Source organism: Salvelinus namaycush, unplaced genomic scaffold (assembly GCF_016432855.1).
Source record: "Salvelinus namaycush isolate Seneca unplaced genomic scaffold, SaNama_1.0 Scaffold693, whole genome shotgun sequence".
Classification (NCBI taxonomy): domain Eukaryota; kingdom Metazoa; phylum Chordata; class Actinopteri; order Salmoniformes; family Salmonidae; genus Salvelinus; species Salvelinus namaycush.
Window position 1 is genome coordinate 51,880 of NW_024061412.1, and position 19,958 is coordinate 71,837.

The window sequence follows — 19,958 nt, forward strand, 5'->3', positions numbered from 1 at the left end:
GAGAGAAACAGTCCCTACATCCTGGGTACTAGTCTAGATCTGAGAGAAACAGTCCCTACATCCTGGGTACTAGTCTAGATCTGAGAGAAACAGTCCCTACATCCTGGGTACTAGTCTAGATCTGAGAGAAACAGTCCCTACATCCTGGGTACTAGTCTAGATCTGAGAGAAACAGTCCCTACATCCTGGGTACTAGTCTAGATCTGAGCGAAACAGTCCCTACATCCTGGGTACTAGTCTAGATCTGAGAGAAACAGTCCCTACATCCTGGGTACTAGTCTAGATCTGAGAGAAACAGTCCCTACATCCTGGGTACTAGTCTAGATCTGAGAGAAACAGTCCCTACATCCTGGGTACTAGTCTAGATCTGAGAGAAACAGTCCCTACATCCTGGGTACTAGTCTAGATCTGAGAGAAACAGTCCCTACATCCTGGGTACTAGTCTAGATCTGAGAGAAACAGTCCCTACATCCTGGGTACTAGTCCAGATCTGAGAGAAACAGTCCCTACATCCTGGTTACTAGTCTAGATCTGAGAGAAACAGTCCCTACATCCTGGTTACTAGTCTAGATCTGAGAGAAACAGTCCCTACATCCTGGGTACTAGTCTAGATCTGAGAGAAACAGTCCCTACATCCTGGGTACTAGTCTAGATCTGAGAGAAACAGTCCCTACATCCTGGGTACTAGTCTAGATCTGAGAGAAACAGTCCCTACATCCTGGTTACTAGTCTAGATCTGAGAGAAACAGTCCCTACATCCTGGGTACTAGTCCAGATCTGAGAGAAAGTCCCTACATCCTGGGTACTAGTCTAGATCTGAGAGAAACAGTCCCTACATCCTGGGTACTAGTCTAGATCTGAGAGAAACAGTCCCTACATCCTGGTTACTAGTCTAGATCTGAGAGAAACAGTCCCTACATCCTGGTTACTAGTCTAGATCTGAGAGAAACAGTCCCTACATCCTGGGTACTAGTCTAGATCTGAGAGAAACAGTCCCTACATCCTGGGTACTAGTCTAGATCTGAGAGAAACAGACCCTACATCCTGGTTACTAGTCTAGATCTGAGAGAAACAGTCCCTACATCCTGGGTACTAGTCTAGATCTGAGAGAAACAGTCCCTACATCCTGGGTACTAGTCTAGATCTGAGAGAAACAGTCCCTACATCCTGGTTACTAGTCTAGATCTGAGAGAAACAGTCCCTACATCCTGGTTACTAGTCTAGATCTGAGAGAAACAGTCCCTACATCCTGGTTACTAGTCTAGATCCGAGAGAAACAGTCCCTACATCCTGGGTACTAGTCTAGATCCGAGAGAAACAGTCCCTACATCCTGGGTACTAGTCTAGATCTGAGAGAAACAGTCCCTACATCCTGGTTACTAGTCTAGATCTGAGAGAAACAGTCCCTACATCCTGGTTACTAGTCTAGATCTGAGAGAAACAGTCCCTACATCCTGGGTACTAGTCTAGATCTGAGAGAAACAGTCCCTACATCCTGGGTACTAGTCCAGATCTGAGAGAAACAGTCCCTACATCCTGGGTACTAGTCTAGATCTGAGAGAAACAGTCCCTACATCCTGGGTACTAGTCTAGATCTGAGAGAAACAGTCCCTACATCCTGGTTACTAGTCTAGATCTGAGAGAAACAGTCCCTACATCCTGGGTACTAGTCTAGATCTGAGAGAAACAGTCCCTACATCCTGGGTACTAGTCTAGATCTGAGAGAAACAGTCCCTACATCCTGGGTACTAGTCTAGATCCGAGAGAAACAGTCCCTACATCCTGGGTACTAGTCTAGATCTGAGAGAAACAGTCCCTACATCCTGGGTAGTAGTCCAGATCTGAGAGAAACAGTCCCTACATCCTGGGTACTAGTCTAGATCTGAGAGAAACAGTCCCTACATCCTGGTTACTAGTCTAGATCTGAGAGAAACAGTCCCTACATCCTGGGTACTAGTCTAGATCTGAGAGAAACAGTCCCTACATCCTGGTTACTAGTCTAGATCTGAGAGAAACAGTCCCTACATCCTGGGTACTAGTCTAGATCTGAGAGAAACAGTCCCTACATCCTGGTTACTAGTCTAGATCTGAGAGAAACAGTCCCTACATCCTGGGTACTAGTCTAGATCTGAGAGAAACAGTCCCTACATCCTGGGTACTAGTCTAGATCTGAGAGGAACAGTCCCTACATCCTGGGTACTAGTCTAGATCTGAGAGAAACAGTCCCTACATCCTGGTTACTAGTCTAGATCTGAGAGAAACAGTCCCTACATCCTGGTTACTAGTCTAGATCTGAGAGAAACAGACCCTACATCCTGGGTACTAGTCTAGATCTGAGAGAAACAGTCCCTACATCCTGGGTACTAGTCTAGATCTGAGAGAAACAGTCCCTACATCCTGGGTACTAGTCTAGATCTGAGAGAAACAGTCCCTACATCCTGGGTACTAGTCTAGATCTGAGAGAAACAGACCCTACATCCTGGGTACTAGTCTAGATCTGAGAGAAACAGTCCCTACATCCTGGGTACTAGTCTAGATCTGAGAGAAACAGTCCCTACATCCTGGTTACTAGTCTAGATCTGAGAGAAACAGTCCCTACATCCTGGGTACTAGTCTAGATCTGAGAGAAACAGTCCCTACATCCTGGGTACTAGTCTAGATCTGAGAGAAACAGTCCCTACATCCTGGGTACTAGTCTAGATCTGAGAGAAACAGTCCCTACATCCTGGTTACTAGTCTAGATCTGAGAGAAACAGTCCCTACATCCTGGTTACTAGTCTAGATCTGAGAGAAACAGTCCCTACATCCTGGTTACTAGTCTAGATCTGAGAGAAACAGTCCCTACATCCTGGTTACTAGTCTAGATCTGAGAGAAACAGTCCCTACATCCTGGGTACTAGTCTAGATCTGAGAGAAACAGTCCCTACATCCTGGGTACTAGTCTAGATCTGAGAGAAACAGTCCCTACATCCTGAAGTTCAAAGCCATTCCTCCGTAGGAATAATTCTGTGGGACTAATTCAGATCATTATTGTCATAAGATGCCCATCGCTTCAAGCCAAGCCTCCTCATCCACCCTCTCTCGCCCCACTCGCAAAATTTTAACCGTTACTTTTTTATTTCAACCGGTTCAGAACATAATTTTTCTGGTCGAAACAGTGGAAAAGAATGAAACAAAAGAATGGTTCTGTTCAGAAATAAACCGATTGGAAATTAATATTGGTTCCCAACCCCTTGTTCTAAGTAATATACTGCCACCTTACACCTATCCAACCCGTCAGATCTACACAATTGCCTAGGGTGTAGGGGACTAGGGGTTGATTTGGGTTGCAGCCCCAATTGTGTAACCTGACTCCACTTACCAGCGTGGCCATAGAGGAGAGAGGTGGTGTCTCCAGGATGCTCTCTACATGGCTCCATCTGAAGTCCACGGTGACACTGCTCTGAGATTCTATGGTCGTGTTTTCCACCACGGTAGAACCAAACAGGTTGTACTGGGCTGTGCCTCTTGCAGCCATCTGGGAGGGAGAAGGACAGGGGAAATCAGGGAAGTCACATGGACCACATAGACAGTCTGGGTTTTGAGGAGGTATGTTTCACTCTTATATATATATATATATGAATGGAGGACAACATCAGAAAAGCAGTAAACGCAGCCAGTATACCCAGCTCGGCACTGACAGTCTTAGCCAGTATACCCAGCTCGGCACTGACAGCCTTAGCCAGTATACCCAGCTCGGCACTGACAGCCTCAGCCAGTATACCCAGCTCGGCACTGACAGCCTCAGCCAGTATACCCAGCTCGGCACTGACAGCCTCAGCCAGTATACCCAGCTCGGCACTGACAATCTCGGCACTGACAGCCTCAGCCAGTATACCTATCTCAACACTGACAGCCTTAGCCAGTATACCTATCTCAACACTGACAGCCTCAGCCAGTATACCCATCTCAACACTGACAGCCTCAGCCAGTATACCTATCTCAACACTGACAGCCTCAGCCAGTATACCTATCTCGGCACTGACAGCCTCAGCCAGTATACCCAGCTCGGCACTGACAGCCTCAGCCAGTATACCTATCTCGGCACTGACAGCCTCAGCCAGTATACCTAGCTCGGCACTGACAGCCTCAGCCAGTATACCTATCTCAACACTGACAGCCTCAGCCAGTATACCTAGCTCGGCACTGACAGCCTCAGCCAGTATACCCAGCTCGGCACTGACAGCCTCAGCCAGTATACCTAGCTCGGCACTGACAGCCTCAGCCAGTATACCTATCTCAACACTGACAGCCTCAGCCAGTATACCTAGCTCGGCACTGACAGCCTCAGCCAGTATACCCAGCTCGGCACTGACAGCCTCAGCCAGTATACCCAGCTCTGCACTGACAGTCTCAGCCAGTATACCCAGCTCGGCACTGACAGCCTCAGCCAGTAAACCCAGCTCGGCACTGACAGTCTCAGCCAGTATACCCAGCTCGGCACTGACAGCCTCAGCCAGTATACCCAGCTCGGCACTGACAGCCTCAGCCAGTATACCCAGCTCGGCACCGACAGCCTCAGCCAGTATACCCAGCTCGGCACCGACAGCCTCAGCCAGTATACCTATCTCGGCACCGACAGCCTCAGCCAGTATACCTATCTCGACACTGACAGCCTCAGCCAGTATACCTATCTCGACACTGACAGCCTCAGCCAGTATACCTATCTCGACACTGACAGCCTCAGCCAGTATACCTATCTCGACACTGACAGCCTCAGCCAGTATACCTATCTCGACACTGACAGCCTCAGCCAGTATACCTATCTCGACACTGACAGCCTCAGCCAGTATACCTATCTCGACACTGACAGCCTCAGCCAGTATACCCATCTCGACACTGACAGCCTCAGCCAGTATACCCAGCTCTGCACTGACAGCCTCAGCCAGTATACCTATCTCAACACTGACAGCCTCAGCCAGTATACCTATCTCAACACTGACAGCCTCAGCCAGTATACCTATCTCAACACTGACAGCCTCAGCCAGTAAACCCAGCTCGGCACTGACAGCCTCAGCCAGTATACCCAGCTCGGCACTGACAGCCTCAGCCAGTATACCTAGCTCGGCACTGACAGCCTCAGCCAGTATACCCAGCTCGGCACTGACAGCCTCAGCCAGTATACCCAGCTCGGCACTGACAGCCTCAGCCAGTATACCCAGCTCGGCACTGACAGCCTCAGCCAGTATACCCAGCTCGGCACTGACAGCCTCAGCCAGTATACCCAGCTCGGCACTGACAGCCTCAGCCAGTATACCCAGCTCTGCACTGACAGTCTTAGCCAGTATACCCAGCTCGGCACTGACAGCCTCAGCCAGTAAACCCAGCTCGGCACTGACAGCCTCAGCCAGTATACCCAGCTCGGCACTGACAGCCTCAGCCAGTATACCCAGCTCGGCACTGACAGTCTTAGCCAGTATACCCAGCTCGGCACTGACAGTCTCAGCCAGTATACCCAGCTCGGCACTGACAGTCTCAGCCAGTATACCCAGCTCGGCACTGACAGCCTTAGCCAGTATACCCAGCTCGGCACTGACAGCCTCAGCCAGTATACCTATCTCAACAATGACAGCCTCAGCCAGTATACCCAGCTCGGCACTGACAATCTCGGCACTGACAGCCTCAGCCAGTATACCTATCTCGACACTGACAGCCTCAGCCAGTATACCCAGCTCGACACTGACAGCCTCAGCCAGTATACCTATCTCGACACTGACAGCCTCAGCCAGTATACCTATCTCGACACTGACAGCCTCAGCCAGTAAACCCAGCTCGGCACTGACAGCCTCAGCCAGTATACCCAGCTCGGCACTGACAGCCTCAGCCAGTATACCCAGCTCGGCACTGACAGCCTCAGCCAGTATACCCAGCTCGGCACTGACAGCCTCAGCCAGTATACCTATCTCGACACTGACAGCCTCAGCCAGTATACCTATCTCGACACTGACAGCCTCAGCCAGTATACCCATCTCGACACTGACAGCCTCAGCCAGTATACCCATCTCGACACTGACAGCCTCAGCCAGTATACCCAGCTCTGCACTGACAGCCTCAGCCAGTATACCTATCTCAACACTGACAGCCTCAGCCAGTATACCTATCTCGGCACTGACAGCCTCAGCCAGTATACCTATATCAACACTGACAGCCTCAGCCAGTAAACCCAGCTCGGCACTGACAGCCTCAGCCAGTATACCCAGCTCGGCACTGACAGCCTCAGCCAGTATACCCATCTCAACACTGACAGCCTCAGCCAGTATACCTATCTCGACACTGACAGCCTCAGCCAGTATACCTATCTCGACACTGACAGCCTCAGCCAGTATACCTATCTCGACACTGACAGCCTCAGCCAGTATACCCAGCTCTGCACTGACAGCCTCAGCCAGTATACCTATCTCAACACTGACAGCCTCAGCCAGTATACCTATCTCAACACTGACAGCCTCAGCCAGTAAACCCAGCTCGGCACTGACAGCCTCAGCCAGTATACCCAGCTCGGCACTGACAGCCTCAGCCAGTATACCCAGCTCGGCACTGACAGCCTCAGCCAGTATACCCAGCTCGGCACTGACAGCCTCAGCCAGTATACCCATCTCGGCACTGACAGCCTCAGCCAGTATACCCATCTCGGCACTGACAGCCTCAGCCAGTATACCCAGCTCGGCACTGACAGCCTCAGCCAGTATACCCAGCTCGGCACCGACAGTCTCAGCCAGTAAACCCAGCTCGGCACCGACAGCCTCAGCCAGTATACCCAGCTCGGCACCGACAGCCTCAGCCAGTATACCCAGCTCGGCACCGACAGCCTCAGCCAGTATACCTATCTCGACACCGACAGCCTCAGCCAGTATACCTATCTCGACACTGACAGCCTCAGCCAGTATACCCAGCTCTGCACTGACAGCCTCAGCCAGTATACCTATCTCGACACTGACAGCCTCAGCCAGTATACCTATCTCGACACTGACAGCCTCAGCCAGTATACCTATCTCGACACTGACAGCCTCAGCCAGTATACCTATCTCGACACTGACAGCCTCAGCCAGTATACCTATCTCGACACTGACAGCCTCAGCCAGTATACCCAGCTCTGCACTGACAGCCTCAGCCAGTATACCTATCTCAACACTGACAGCCTCAGCCAGTATACCTATCTCAACACTGACAGCCTCAGCCAGTATACCTATCTCAACACTGACAGCCTCAGCCAGTAAACCCAGCTCGGCACTGACAGCCTCAGCCAGTATACCCAGCTCGGCACTGACAGCCTCAGCCAGTATACCCAGCTCGGCACTGACAGCCTCAGCCAGTATACCTAGCTCGGCACTGACAGCCTCAGCCAGTATACCCAGCTCGGCACTGACAGCCTCAGCCAGTATACCCAGCTCGGCACTGACAGCCTCAGCCAGTATACCCAGCTCGGCACTGACAGCCTCAGCCAGTATACCCAGCTCGGCACTGACAGCCTCAGCCAGTATACCCAGCTCGGCACTGACAGCCTCAGCCAGTATACCCAGCTCGGCACTGACAGCCTCAGCCAGTATACCCAGCTCGGCACTGACAGCCTCAGCCAGTATACCCAGCTCGGCACTGACAGCCTCAGCCAGTATACCCAGCTCTGCACTGACAGTCTTAGCCAGTATACCCAGCTCGGCACTGACAGCCTCAGCCAGTAAACCCAGCTCGGCACTGACAGCCTCAGCCAGTATACCCAGCTCGGCACTGACAGCCTCAGCCAGTATACCCAGCTCGGCACTGACAGTCTTAGCCAGTATACCCAGCTCGGCACTGACAGTCTCAGCCAGTATACCCAGCTCGGCACTGACAGTCTCAGCCAGTATACCCAGCTCGGCACTGACAGCCTTAGCCAGTATACCCAGCTCGGCACTGACAGCCTCAGCCAGTATACCTATCTCAACAATGACAGCCTCAGCCAGTATACCCAGCTCGGCACTGACAATCTCGGCACTGACAGCCTCAGCCAGTATACCTATCTCGACACTGACAGCCTCAGCCAGTATACCCAGCTCGACACTGACAGCCTCAGCCAGTATACCTATCTCGACACTGACAGCCTCAGCCAGTATACCTATCTCGACACTGACAGCCTCAGCCAGTAAACCCAGCTCGGCACTGACAGCCTCAGCCAGTATACCCAGCTCGGCACTGACAGCCTCAGCCAGTATACCCAGCTCGGCACTGACAGCCTCAGCCAGTATACCCAGCTCGGCACTGACAGCCTCAGCCAGTATACCTATCTCGACACTGACAGCCTCAGCCAGTATACCCATCTCGACACTGACAGCCTCAGCCAGTATACCCATCTCGACACTGACAGCCTCAGCCAGTATACCCAGCTCTGCACTGACAGCCTCAGCCAGTATACCTATCTCAACACTGACAGCCTCAGCCAGTATACCTAGCTCGGCACTGACAGCCTCAGCCAGTATACCTATCTCAACACTGACAGCCTCAGCCAGTAAACCCAGCTCGGCACTGACAGCCTCAGCCAGTATACCCAGCTCGGCACTGACAGCCTCAGCCAGTATACCCATCTCAACACTGACAGCCTCAGCCAGTATACCTATCTCGACACTGACAGCCTCAGCCAGTATACCTATCTCGACACTGACAGCCTCAGCCAGTATACCTATCTCGACACTGACAGCCTCAGCCAGTATACCTATCTCGACACTGACAGCCTCAGCCAGTATACCTATCTCGACACTGACAGCCTCAGCCAGTATACCCAGCTCTGCACTGACAGCCTCAGCCAGTATACCTATCTCAACACTGACAGCCTCAGCCAGTATACCTATCTCAACACTGACAGCCTCAGCCAGTAAACCCAGCTCGGCACTGACAGCCTCAGCCAGTATACCCAGCTCGGCACTGACAGCCTCAGCCAGTATACCCAGCTCGGCACTGACAGCCTCAGCCAGTATACCCAGCTCGGCACTGACAGTCTCAGCCAGTATACCCATCTCGGCACTGACAGCCTCAGCCAGTATACCCAGCTCGGCACTGACAGCCTCAGCCAGTATACCCAGCTCGGCACTGACAGCCTCAGCCAGTATACCCAGCTCGGCACTGACAGTCTCAGCCAGTAAACCCAGCTCGGCACCGACAGTCTCAGCCAGTAAACCCAGCTCGGCACCGACAGTCTCAGCCAGTATACCCAGCTCGGCACCGACAGCCTCAGCCAGTATACCCAGCTCGGCACCGACAGCCTCAGCCAGTATACCTATCTCGACACTGACAGCCTCAGCCAGTATACCTATCTCGACACTGACAGCCTCAGCCAGTATACCCAGCTCTGCACTGACAGCCTCAGCCAGTATACCTATCTCAACACTGACAGCCTCAGCCAGTAAACCCAGCTCGGCACTGACAGCCTCAGCCAGTATACCCAGCTCGGCACTGACAGCCTCAGCCAGTATACCCAGCTCGGCACTGACAGCCTCAGCCAGTATACCCAGCTCGGCACTGACAGCCTCAGCCAGTATACCCAGCTCGGCACTGACAGCCTCAGCCAGTATACCCAGCTCGGCACTGACAGCCTCAGCCAGTAAACCCAGCTCGGCACTGACAGCCTCAGCCAGTATACCCAGCTCGGCACTGACAGCCTCAGCCAGTAAACCCAGCTCGGCACTGACAGTCTCAGCCAGTATACCCAGCTCGGCACTGACAGTCTCAGCCAGTATACCCAGCTCGGCACTGACAGCCTTAGCCAGTATACCCAGCTCGGCACTGACAGCCTCAGCCAGTATACCTATCTCAACAATGACAGCCTCAGCCAGTATACCCAGCTCGGCACTGACAATCTCGGCACTGACAGCCTCAGCCAGTATACCTATCTCGACACTGACAGCCTCAGCCAGTATACCCAGCTCGACACTGACAGCCTCAGCCAGTATACCTATCTCGACACTGACAGCCTCAGCCAGTATACCCATCTCGACACTGACAGCCTCAGCCAGTATACCCATCTCGACACTGACAGCCTCAGCCAGTATACCCATCTCTGCACTGACAGCCTCAGCCAGTATACCCATCTCTGCACTGACAGCCTCAGCCAGTATACCCATCTCAACACTGACAGCCTCAGCCAGTATACCCATCTCAACACTGACAGCCTCAGCCAGTATACCCAGCTCGGCACTGACAGCCTCAGCCAGTATACCCAGCTCGGCACTGACAGCCTCAGCCAGTATACCCAGCTCGGCACTGACAGCCTCAGCCAGTATACCCAGCTCGGCACTGACAGCCTCAGCCAGTATACCCAGCTCGGCACTGACAGCCTCAGCCAGTATACCCAGCTCGGCACTGACAGCCTCAGCCAGTATACCCAGCTCGGCACTGACAGCCTTAGCCAGTATACCCAGCTCGGCACTGACAGCCTCAGCCAGTATACCTATCTCAACAATGACAGCCTCAGCCAGTATACCCAGCTCGGCACTGACAATCTCGGCACTGACAGCCTCAGCCAGTATACCTATCTCGACACTGACAGCCTCAGCCAGTATACCCAGCTCGACACTGACAGCCTCAGCCAGTATACCCATCTCGACACTGACAGCCTCAGCCAGTATACCCATCTCGACACTGACAGCCTCAGCCAGTATACCCATCTCGACACTGACAGCCTCAGCCAGTATACCCATCTCGGCACTGACAGCCTCAGCCAGTATACCCAGCTCGGCACTGACAGCCTCAGCCAGTATACCCAGCTCGGCACTGACAGCCTCAGCCAGTATACCCAGCTCGGCACTGACAGCCTCAGCCAGTATACCCAGCTCGGCACTGACAGCCTCAGCCAGTATACCCAGCTCGGCACTGACAGCCTCAGCCAGTATACCCAGCTCGGCACTGACAGCCTCAGCCAGTATACCCATCTCGACACTGACAGCCTCAGCCAGTATACCCATCTCGACACTGACAGCCTCAGCCAGTATACCCATCTCTGCACTGACAGCCTCAGCCAGTATACCCATCTCGGCACTGACAGCCTCAGCCAGTATACCCATCTCGGCACTGACAGTCTCAGCCAGTATACCCATCTCGGCACTGACAGTCTCAGCCAGTATACCCATCTCGGCACTGACAGTCTCAGCCAGTATACCCATCTCGGCACTGACAGTCTCAGCCAGTATACCCATCTCGGCACTGACAGTCTCAGCCAGTATACCCATCTCGGCACTGACAGTCTCAGCCAGTATACCCATCTCGGCACTGACAGTCTCAGCCAGTATACCCATCTCGGCACTGACAGTCTCAGCCAGTATACCCATCTCGGCACTGACAGTCTCAGCCAGTATACCCATCTCGGCACTGACAGTCTCAGCCAGTATACCCAGCTCGGCACTGACAGTCTCAGCCAGTATACCCAGCTCGGCACTGACAGTCTCAGCCAGTATACCCAGCTCGGCACTGACAGTCTCAGCCAGTATACCTAGCTCTGCACTGACAGTCTCAGCCAGTATACCTAGCTCTGCACTGACAGTCTCAGCCAGTATACCTAGCTCTGCACTGACAGTCTCAGCCAGTATACCTATCTCAACACTGACAGCCTTAGCCAGTATACCCAGCTCGGCACTGACAGCCTTAGCCAGTATACCCAGCTCGGCACTGACAGCCTTAGCCAGTATACCTATCTCAACACTGACAGCCTTAGCCAGTATACCCAGCTCGGCACTGACAGCCTCAGCCAGTATACCCAGCTCGGCACTGACAGCCTTAGCCAGTATACCCAGCTCGGCACTGACAGCCTCAGCCAGTATACCCAGCTCGGCACTGACAGCCTTAGCCAGTATACCTATCTCAACACTGACAGCCTTAGCCAGTATACCCAGCTCGGCACTGACAGCCTCAGCCAGTATACCCAGCTCGGCACTGACAGCCTCAGCCAGTATACCCAGCTCGGCACTGACAGTCTCAGCCAGTATACCCAGCTCGGCACTGACAGCCTCAGCCAGTATACCTATCTCAACACTGACAGCCTCAGCCAGTATACCTATCTCAACACTGACAGTCTCAGCCAGTGAAACACCAGAGAAACAGGGAGGACTAGGAGCCTTACCATGGACGGATGATGTCTTTTCTTGTGTTCCTGTTTCAGCTCATCTAAAGTGATGAATGTGCCTTTGTCCACAGTTGAACCTGAACGAAAAAACAACATCAAAGATCAATCATCTATTGAAACCGTGTATAGGGGCGGCAGGAAGCCTAGTGGTTAGTGTTGGACTTGTAACCGAAAGGTTGCAAGATCAAATCCCCGAGCTGACAAGGTAAAAATCTGTCCTTCTGCCCCTGAACAGGGCAGTTAACCCACTGTTCCCCGGTAGGCCGTCATCGAAAATAAGAATGTGTTCTTATTAACGGACTTGACTAGTTAAATTAATTAAAAAAGTAAATATTTTTGATATGAGCTCTTAAAATGAATGCGTGTCTCTACTCTGGCCCTTACCTGCACATGTGACGGAGTATAGCTTGACCCCGGAGACTTTGTTGCCGGTGCAGGCGGTCTCTGCTCCTAACCAGGTGGTACCAGCAGGGTCGGCCATGTCACAACGTACCCAGAGAGGAAGCAGGGGGACTGGGGAGACCGCTGGAGGAAGCAGGGGGACTGGGGAGACCGCTGGAGGGAGCAGGGGGGCTGGGGACACCGCTGGAGATACAATGCTGTTCTGAGACATTGTGTACCAAGACAACAGCTGCCTGTAAGCAGAGAACATCTGAACTGATACAGTGACAAATAGACAGGGTGCTATTACCATGGTTTCATATGCCATATTAATACAATTGTAAAATGTAAAAACACTATTAACACGAGAACAACAACAACAACAACAAAATGGAGTAGAACAACAACAACAAAATGGAGGAGGAGGAGTAGAACAACAACATGGAGGAGGAGGAGTAGAACAACAACATGGAGGAGGAGTAGAACAACAACAACAAAATGGAGGAGGAGTAGAACAACAACAACAAAATGGAGGAGGAGTAGAACAACAAAATGGAAGAGGAGTAGAACAACAAAATGGAAGAGGAGTAGAACAACAAAATGGAAGAGGAGTAGAACAACAAAATGGAAGAGGAGTAGAACAACAAAATGGAAGAGGAGTAGAACAACAACAACAAAATGGAAGAGGAGTAGAACAACAACAACAAAATGGAGGAGGAGTAGAACAACAACAACAAAATGGAAGAGGAGTAGAACAACAACAACAAAATGGAGGAGGAGTAGAACAACAACAACAAAATGGAGGAGGAGTAGAACAACAACAACAAAATGGAGGAGGAGTAGAACAACAACAACAAAATGGAGGAGGAGTAGAACAACAACAACAAAATGGAAGAGGAGTAGAACAACAACAACAAAATGGAAGAGTAGAACAACAAAATGGAGGAGGAGTAGAACAACAACAACAAAATGGAAGAGTAGAACAACAAAATGGAGGAGGAGTAGAACAACAAAATGGAGGAGGAGTAGAACAACAACAACAAAATGGAGGAGGAGTAGAACAACAACAACAAAATGGAGGAGGAGTAGAACAACAACAACAAAATGGAAGAGGAGTAGAACAACAACAACAAAATGGAGGAGGAGTAGAACAACAACAACAAAATGGAAGAGGAGTAGAACAACAACAACAAAATGGAAGAGGAGTAGAACAACAACAACAAAATGGAAGAGGAGTAGAACAACAACAACAAAATGGAAGAGGAGTAGAACAACAACAACAAAATGGAGGAGGAGTAGAACAACAAAATGGAGGAGGAGTAGAACAACAACAACAAAATGGAAGAGTAGAACAACAAAATGGAGGAGGAGTAGAACAACAAAATGGAGGAGGAGTAGAACAACAACAACAAAATGGAGGAGGAGTAGAACAACAACAACAAAATGGAGGAGGAGTAGAACAACAACAACAAAATGGAAGAGGAGTAGAACAACAACAACAAAATGGAGGAGGAGTAGAACAACAACAACAAAATGGAAGAGGAGTAGAACAACAACAACAAAATGGAAGAGGAGTAGAACAACAACAACAAAATGGAAGAGGAGTAGAACAACAACAACAAAATGGAAGAGGAGTAGAACAACAACAACAAAATGGAGGAGGAGTAGAACAACAACAACAAAATGGAGGAGGAGTAGAACAACAACAACAAAATGGAGGAGGAGGAGAACAACAACAAAATGGAGGAGGAGGAGAACAACAACAAAATGGAGGAGGAGGAGGAGAACAACAACAAAATGGAGGAGGAGGAGAACAACAACAAAATGGAGGAGGAGGAGAACAACAACAAAATGGAGGAGGAGGAGAACAACAACAAGATGGAGGAGGAGGAGAACAACAACAAAATGGAGGAGGAGGAGATCAACAACAAGATGGAGGAGGAGGAGAACAACAACAAGATGGAGGAGGAGGAGAACAACAACAAGATGGAGGAGGAGGAGAACAACAACAAGATGGAGGAGGAGGAGAACAACAACAAGATGAGGAAGAGTAGAACAACAACAAGATGAGGAGGAGAACAACAACAAAATGGAGGAGGAGAACAACAACAAAATGGAGGAGGAGGAGGAGAACAACAACAAAATGGAGGAGGAGGAGGAGGAGAACAACAACAAAATGGAGGAGGAGGAGAACAACAACAACAAAATGGAGGAGGAGTAGAACAACAACAACAAAATGGAGGAGGAGTAGAACAACAACAAAATGGAAGAGGAGAACAACAACAAGATGGAGGAGGAGGAGGAGAACAACAACAAAATGGAGGAGGAGGAGGAGAACAACAACAAAATGGAGGAGGAGGAGAACAACAACAAGATGGAGGAGGAGGAGAACAACAACAAGATGGAGGAGGAGGAGAACAACAACAAGATGGAGGAGGAGGAGAACAACAAGATGGAGGAGGAGGAGAACAACAACAAGATGGAGGAGGAGAACAACAACAAGATGAGGAAGAGTAGAACAACAAAATGGAGGAGGAGGAGAACAACAACAAAATGGAGGAGGAGGAGGAGAACAACAACAAAATGGAGGAGGAGGAGAACAACAACAAGATGGAGGAGGAGGAGAACAACAACAAGATGGAGGAGGAGAACAACAACAAGATGAGGAAGAGTAGAACAACAAAATGGAGGAGGAGGAGAACAACAACAAAATGGAGGAGGAGGAGAACAACAACAAGATGGAGGAGGAGAACAACAAGATGGAGGAGAACAACAAGATGGAGGAGGAGGAGAACAACAACAAAATGGAGGAGGAGGAGGAGAACAACAACAAGATGGAGGAGGAGGAGAACAACAACAAAATGGAGGAGGAGGAGAACAACAACAAAATGGAGGAGGAGGAGAACAACAACAAGATGGAGGAGGAGGAGATCAACAACAAGATGGAGGAGGAGGAGAACAACAACAAGAGGGAGGAGGAGGAGAACAACAACAAGAGGGAGGAGGAGGAGAACAACAACAAGAGGGAGGAGGAGGAGAACAACAACAAGATGGAGGAGGAGGAGATCAACAACAAGATGGAGGAGGAGGAGAACAACAACAAGATGGAGGAGGAGGAGAACAACAACAAAATGGAGGAGGAGAACAACAACAAAATGGAGGAGGAGGAGAACAACAAAATGGAGGAGGAGGAGGAGAACAACAACAAAATGGAGGAGGAGAACAACAACAAAATGGAGGAGGAGAACAACAACAAAATGGAGGAGGAGGAGGAGAACAACAACAAAATGGAGGAGGAGGAGGAGAACAACAACAAAATGGAGGAGGAGTAGAACAACAACAACAAAATGGAGGAGGAGTAGAACAACAACAAAATGGAGGAGGAGTAGAACAACAACAAAATGGAAGAGGAGAACAACAACAAGATGGAGGAGGAGGAGAACAACAACAAAATGGAGGAGGAGGAGGAGAACAACAACAAGATGGAGGAGGAGGAGAACAACAACAAAATGGAGGAGGAGGAGGAGAACAACAACAAAATGGAGGAGGAGGAGAACAACAAGATGGAGGAGGAGGAGAACAACAACAAAATGGAGGAGGAGGAGAACAACAACAAGATGGAGGAGGAGGAGAACAACAACAAGATGGAGGAGGAGGAGAACAACAACAAGATGGAGGAGGAGGAGAACAACAACAAGATGGAGGAGGAGAACAACAACAAAATGGAGGAGGAGGAGGAGAACAACAACAAAATGGAGGAGGAGGAGAACAACAACAAAATGGAGGAGGAGGAGAACAACAACAAAATGGAGGAGGAGGAGAACAACAACAAAATGGAGGAGGAGGAGAACAACAACAAAATGGAGGAGGAGGAGAACAACAACAAAATGGAGGAGGAGGAGAACAACAACAAGATGGAGGAGGAGGAGAACAACAACAAGATGGAGGAGGAGGAGAACAACAACAAGATGAGGAAGAGTAGAACAACAAAATGGAGGAGGAGGAGGAGAACAACAACAAAATGGAGGAGGAGGAGAACAACAACAAGATGGAGGAGGAGAACAACAACAAGATGAGGAAGAGTAGAACAACAAAATGGAGGAGGAGGAGAACAACAACAAAATGGAGGAGGAGGAGAACAACAACAAAATGGAGGAGGAGGAGAACAACAACAAAATGGAGGAGGAGGAGAACAACAACAAGATGGAGGAGGAGAACAACAACAAAATGGAGGAGAACAACAACAAAATGGAGGAGGAGGAGAACAACAAGATGGAGGAGGAGGAGAACAACAACAAAATGGAGGAGGAGTAGAACAACAACAAAATGGAGGAGGAGTAGAACAACAACAAAATGGAGGAGGAGTAGAACAACAACAAAATGGAGGAGGAGTAGAACAACAACAACAAAATGGAGGAGGAGTAGAACAACAACAAGATGAGGAGGAGAACAACAACAAAATGGAGGAGGAGGAGAACAACAACAAAATGGAGGAGGAGGAGAACAACAAGATGGAGGAGGAGGAGAACAACAACAAGATGGAGGAGGAGAACAACAAGATGGAGGAGGAGGAGAACAACAACAAAATGGAGGAGGAGGAGGAGAACAACAACAAAATGGAGGAGGAGGAGGAGAACAACAAGATGGAGGAGGAGGAGAACAACAAGATGGAGGAGGAGGAGAACAACAAGATGGAGGAGGAGGAGAACAACAACAAGATGGAGGAGGAGGAGAACAACAACAAGATGGAGGAGGAGAACAACAACAAAATGGAGGAGGAGTAGAACAACAACAACAAAATGGAGGAGGAGTAGAACAACAACAACAAAATGGAGGAGGAGTAGAACAACAACAACAAAATGGAGGAGGAGTAGAACAACAACAACAAAATGGAGGAGGAGTAGAACAACAACAAGATGGAGGAGGAGTAGAACAACAACAAGATGGAGGAGGAGGAGGAGAACAACAACAAGATGGAGGAGGAGAACAACAAGATGGAGGAGAACAACAAGATGGAGGAGGAGGAGAACAACAAGATGGAGGAGGAGGAGAACAACAACAAGATGGAGGAGGAGGAGAACAACAACAAGATGGAGGAGGAGAACAACAACAAAATGGAGGAGGAGTAGAACAACAACAACAAAATGGAGGAGGAGTAGAACAACAACAACAAAATGGAGGAGGAGTAGAACAACAACAACAAAATGGAGGAGGAGTAGAACAACAACAACAAAATGGAGGAGGAGTAGAACAACAACAAGATGGAGGAGGAGGAGGAGAACAACAACAAGATGGAGGAGGAGGAGGAGAACAACAACAAGATGGAGGAGGAGAACAACAAGATGGAGGAGGAGGAGAACAACAACAAGATGGAGGAGGAGGAGAACAACAACAAGATGGAGGAGGAGGAGAACAACAACAAGAGGGAGGAGGAGGAGAACAACAACAAGATGGAGGAGGAGGAGAACAACAACAAAATGGAAGAGGAGAACAACAACAAGATGGAGGAGGAGGAGGAGAACAACAACAAAATGGAGGAGGAGGAGGAGAACAACAACAAGGAGGAGGAGGAGAACAACAAGATGGAGGAGGAGGAGAACAACAACAAGATGGAGGAGGAGGAGAACAACAACAAGATGGAGGAGGAGGAGAACAACAACAAGAGGGAGGAGGAGGAGAACAACAACAAGATGGAGGAGGAGGAGAACAACAACAAGATGGAGGAGGAGGAGAACAACAACAAGATGGAGGAGGAGAACAACAAAATGGAGGAGGAGGAGAACAACAACAAGATGGAGGAGGAGGAGAACAACAACAAGATGGAGGAGGAGAACAACAACAAGATGGAGGAGGAGGAGAACAACAACAAGATGGAGGAGGAGAACAACAACAAGATGGAGGAGGAGAACAACAACAAGATGGAGGAGGAGAACAACAACAAGATGGAGGAGGAGAACAACAACAAGAGGGAGGAGGAGGAGAACAACAACAAGATGGAGGAGGAGGAGAACAACAACAAGATGGAGGAGGAGGAGAACAACAAGATGGAGGAGGAGGAGAACAACAACAAGATGGAGGAGGAGGAGAACAACAACAAGATGGAGGAGGAGGAGAACAACAACAAGATGGAGGAGGAGAACAACAACAAGATGGAGGAGGAGGAGAACAACAACAAGATGGAGGAGGAGAACAACAACAAGATGGAGGAGGAGGAGGAGAACAACAACAAGATGGAGGAGGAGGAGAACAACAACAAGATGGAGGAGGAGGAGAACAACAACAAGATGGAGGAGGAGGAGAACAACAACAAGAGGGAGGAGGAGACCTTGCTTTCATGATGGTGAGAGGCTGTGGCCCCAACTCTATCTTGACTTGATGATCTGTCTCATCGTCGGAGTGCGTCTCATCCATTTTGTCATCTTCAGGGTCGATGTGTGGGGCCTTGTCACACGACAACAACACAGTAAAATAGTGGCTCAATATTAGAACGATTGGGTGAATCGATTGTCCAATGGAAATACAGTACAGTAATACAAAACGAATAATGCAAAGATACTCAATAAATAGGGTGGATTGACTGGAAAATCTCTTCAATAGAGCAGAATTTACCGTTTTCTCACAGATGAAGACTGGTCTGTCACCACTGTAGATGTAGTGGAGATGTTTCTCTCCATTCACTCTCAGTATCTGGATGTCTTGCTCATATATACAGGAGTCTTTGCAGTCATCTTGAAGAGTCCTAAAATCATAAATGCATACAAAAAAATGTTTTTAAAACATTTCTGATTAGCTGAACCAGTATCTGGGCAGAGGAGGAGAACATAACAAGTATCCCCTCTAGCCCAGTTAGCTACCAGTTATTGTCCCATTAGACAAAATATGTTAGTGACCAATACTCACCAAATATAGAGAGTTTCGCTGAGCAACTATCGTCATTTAGTGCCTTCACTCCCTGTTCATACTTCCAAAAAAAGGTATAAATAAAAATGTACAAGAAACCTCTGGAGGGCGCATGCACACTTGGTCCAAAACAATATAGATTGTATCCAGACAAAACATTATTTATTGGTTACTTGTAGCTCCATTTTTATTTATATTATTTTTTGAAAGTTCATACCTGGCTTAACTAGCCTGGGTACCAGTCTCTTTCACTAACATTACACTCACCGTTCAGTTGCTGATTGGTAGTTGGAAACAACATTCAAATGTTCCATAACAATGTTATGGAACATGGGGTGTGTGCAAGCGGTACCGGAGCGCCAAGTCTAGGACCAAAAGGCTCCTCAACAGCTTCTACCCCCAAGCCATTAGACTGCTGAACAATTCATTAAATCGCCACTGGACAATTTACTTTGACCCCCTTCTTTTGTACTCTGCTGCTACTCACTATTTGTTTGTTATCTATACATAGTCACTTTGCCCCCACCTACATGTACAGATTACCTCAACTAGC

At 49.4% G+C, this 19,958-nt stretch overlaps 1 protein-coding gene across 1 annotated transcript in view; it reads right to left on the reverse strand.

Moving 5' to 3' along the window:
* zwilch (zwilch kinetochore protein) overlaps positions 1-19,958 on the reverse strand; it is a 55,042-nt gene that overhangs the window by 32,872 nt on the left and 2,212 nt on the right. Inside the window, exons 2-6 of the mRNA XM_038987298.1 lie at positions 19,115-19,244; positions 18,831-18,946; positions 12,509-12,759; positions 12,122-12,201; positions 3,362-3,517 (exon numbers count right to left, since the gene is read on the reverse strand). Coding sequence (XP_038843226.1) covers positions 3,362-3,517; positions 12,122-12,201; positions 12,509-12,759; positions 18,831-18,946; positions 19,115-19,244 — 733 coding nt within the window. The remainder of the gene's footprint in view (positions 1-3,361; positions 3,518-12,121; positions 12,202-12,508; positions 12,760-18,830; positions 18,947-19,114; positions 19,245-19,958) is intronic.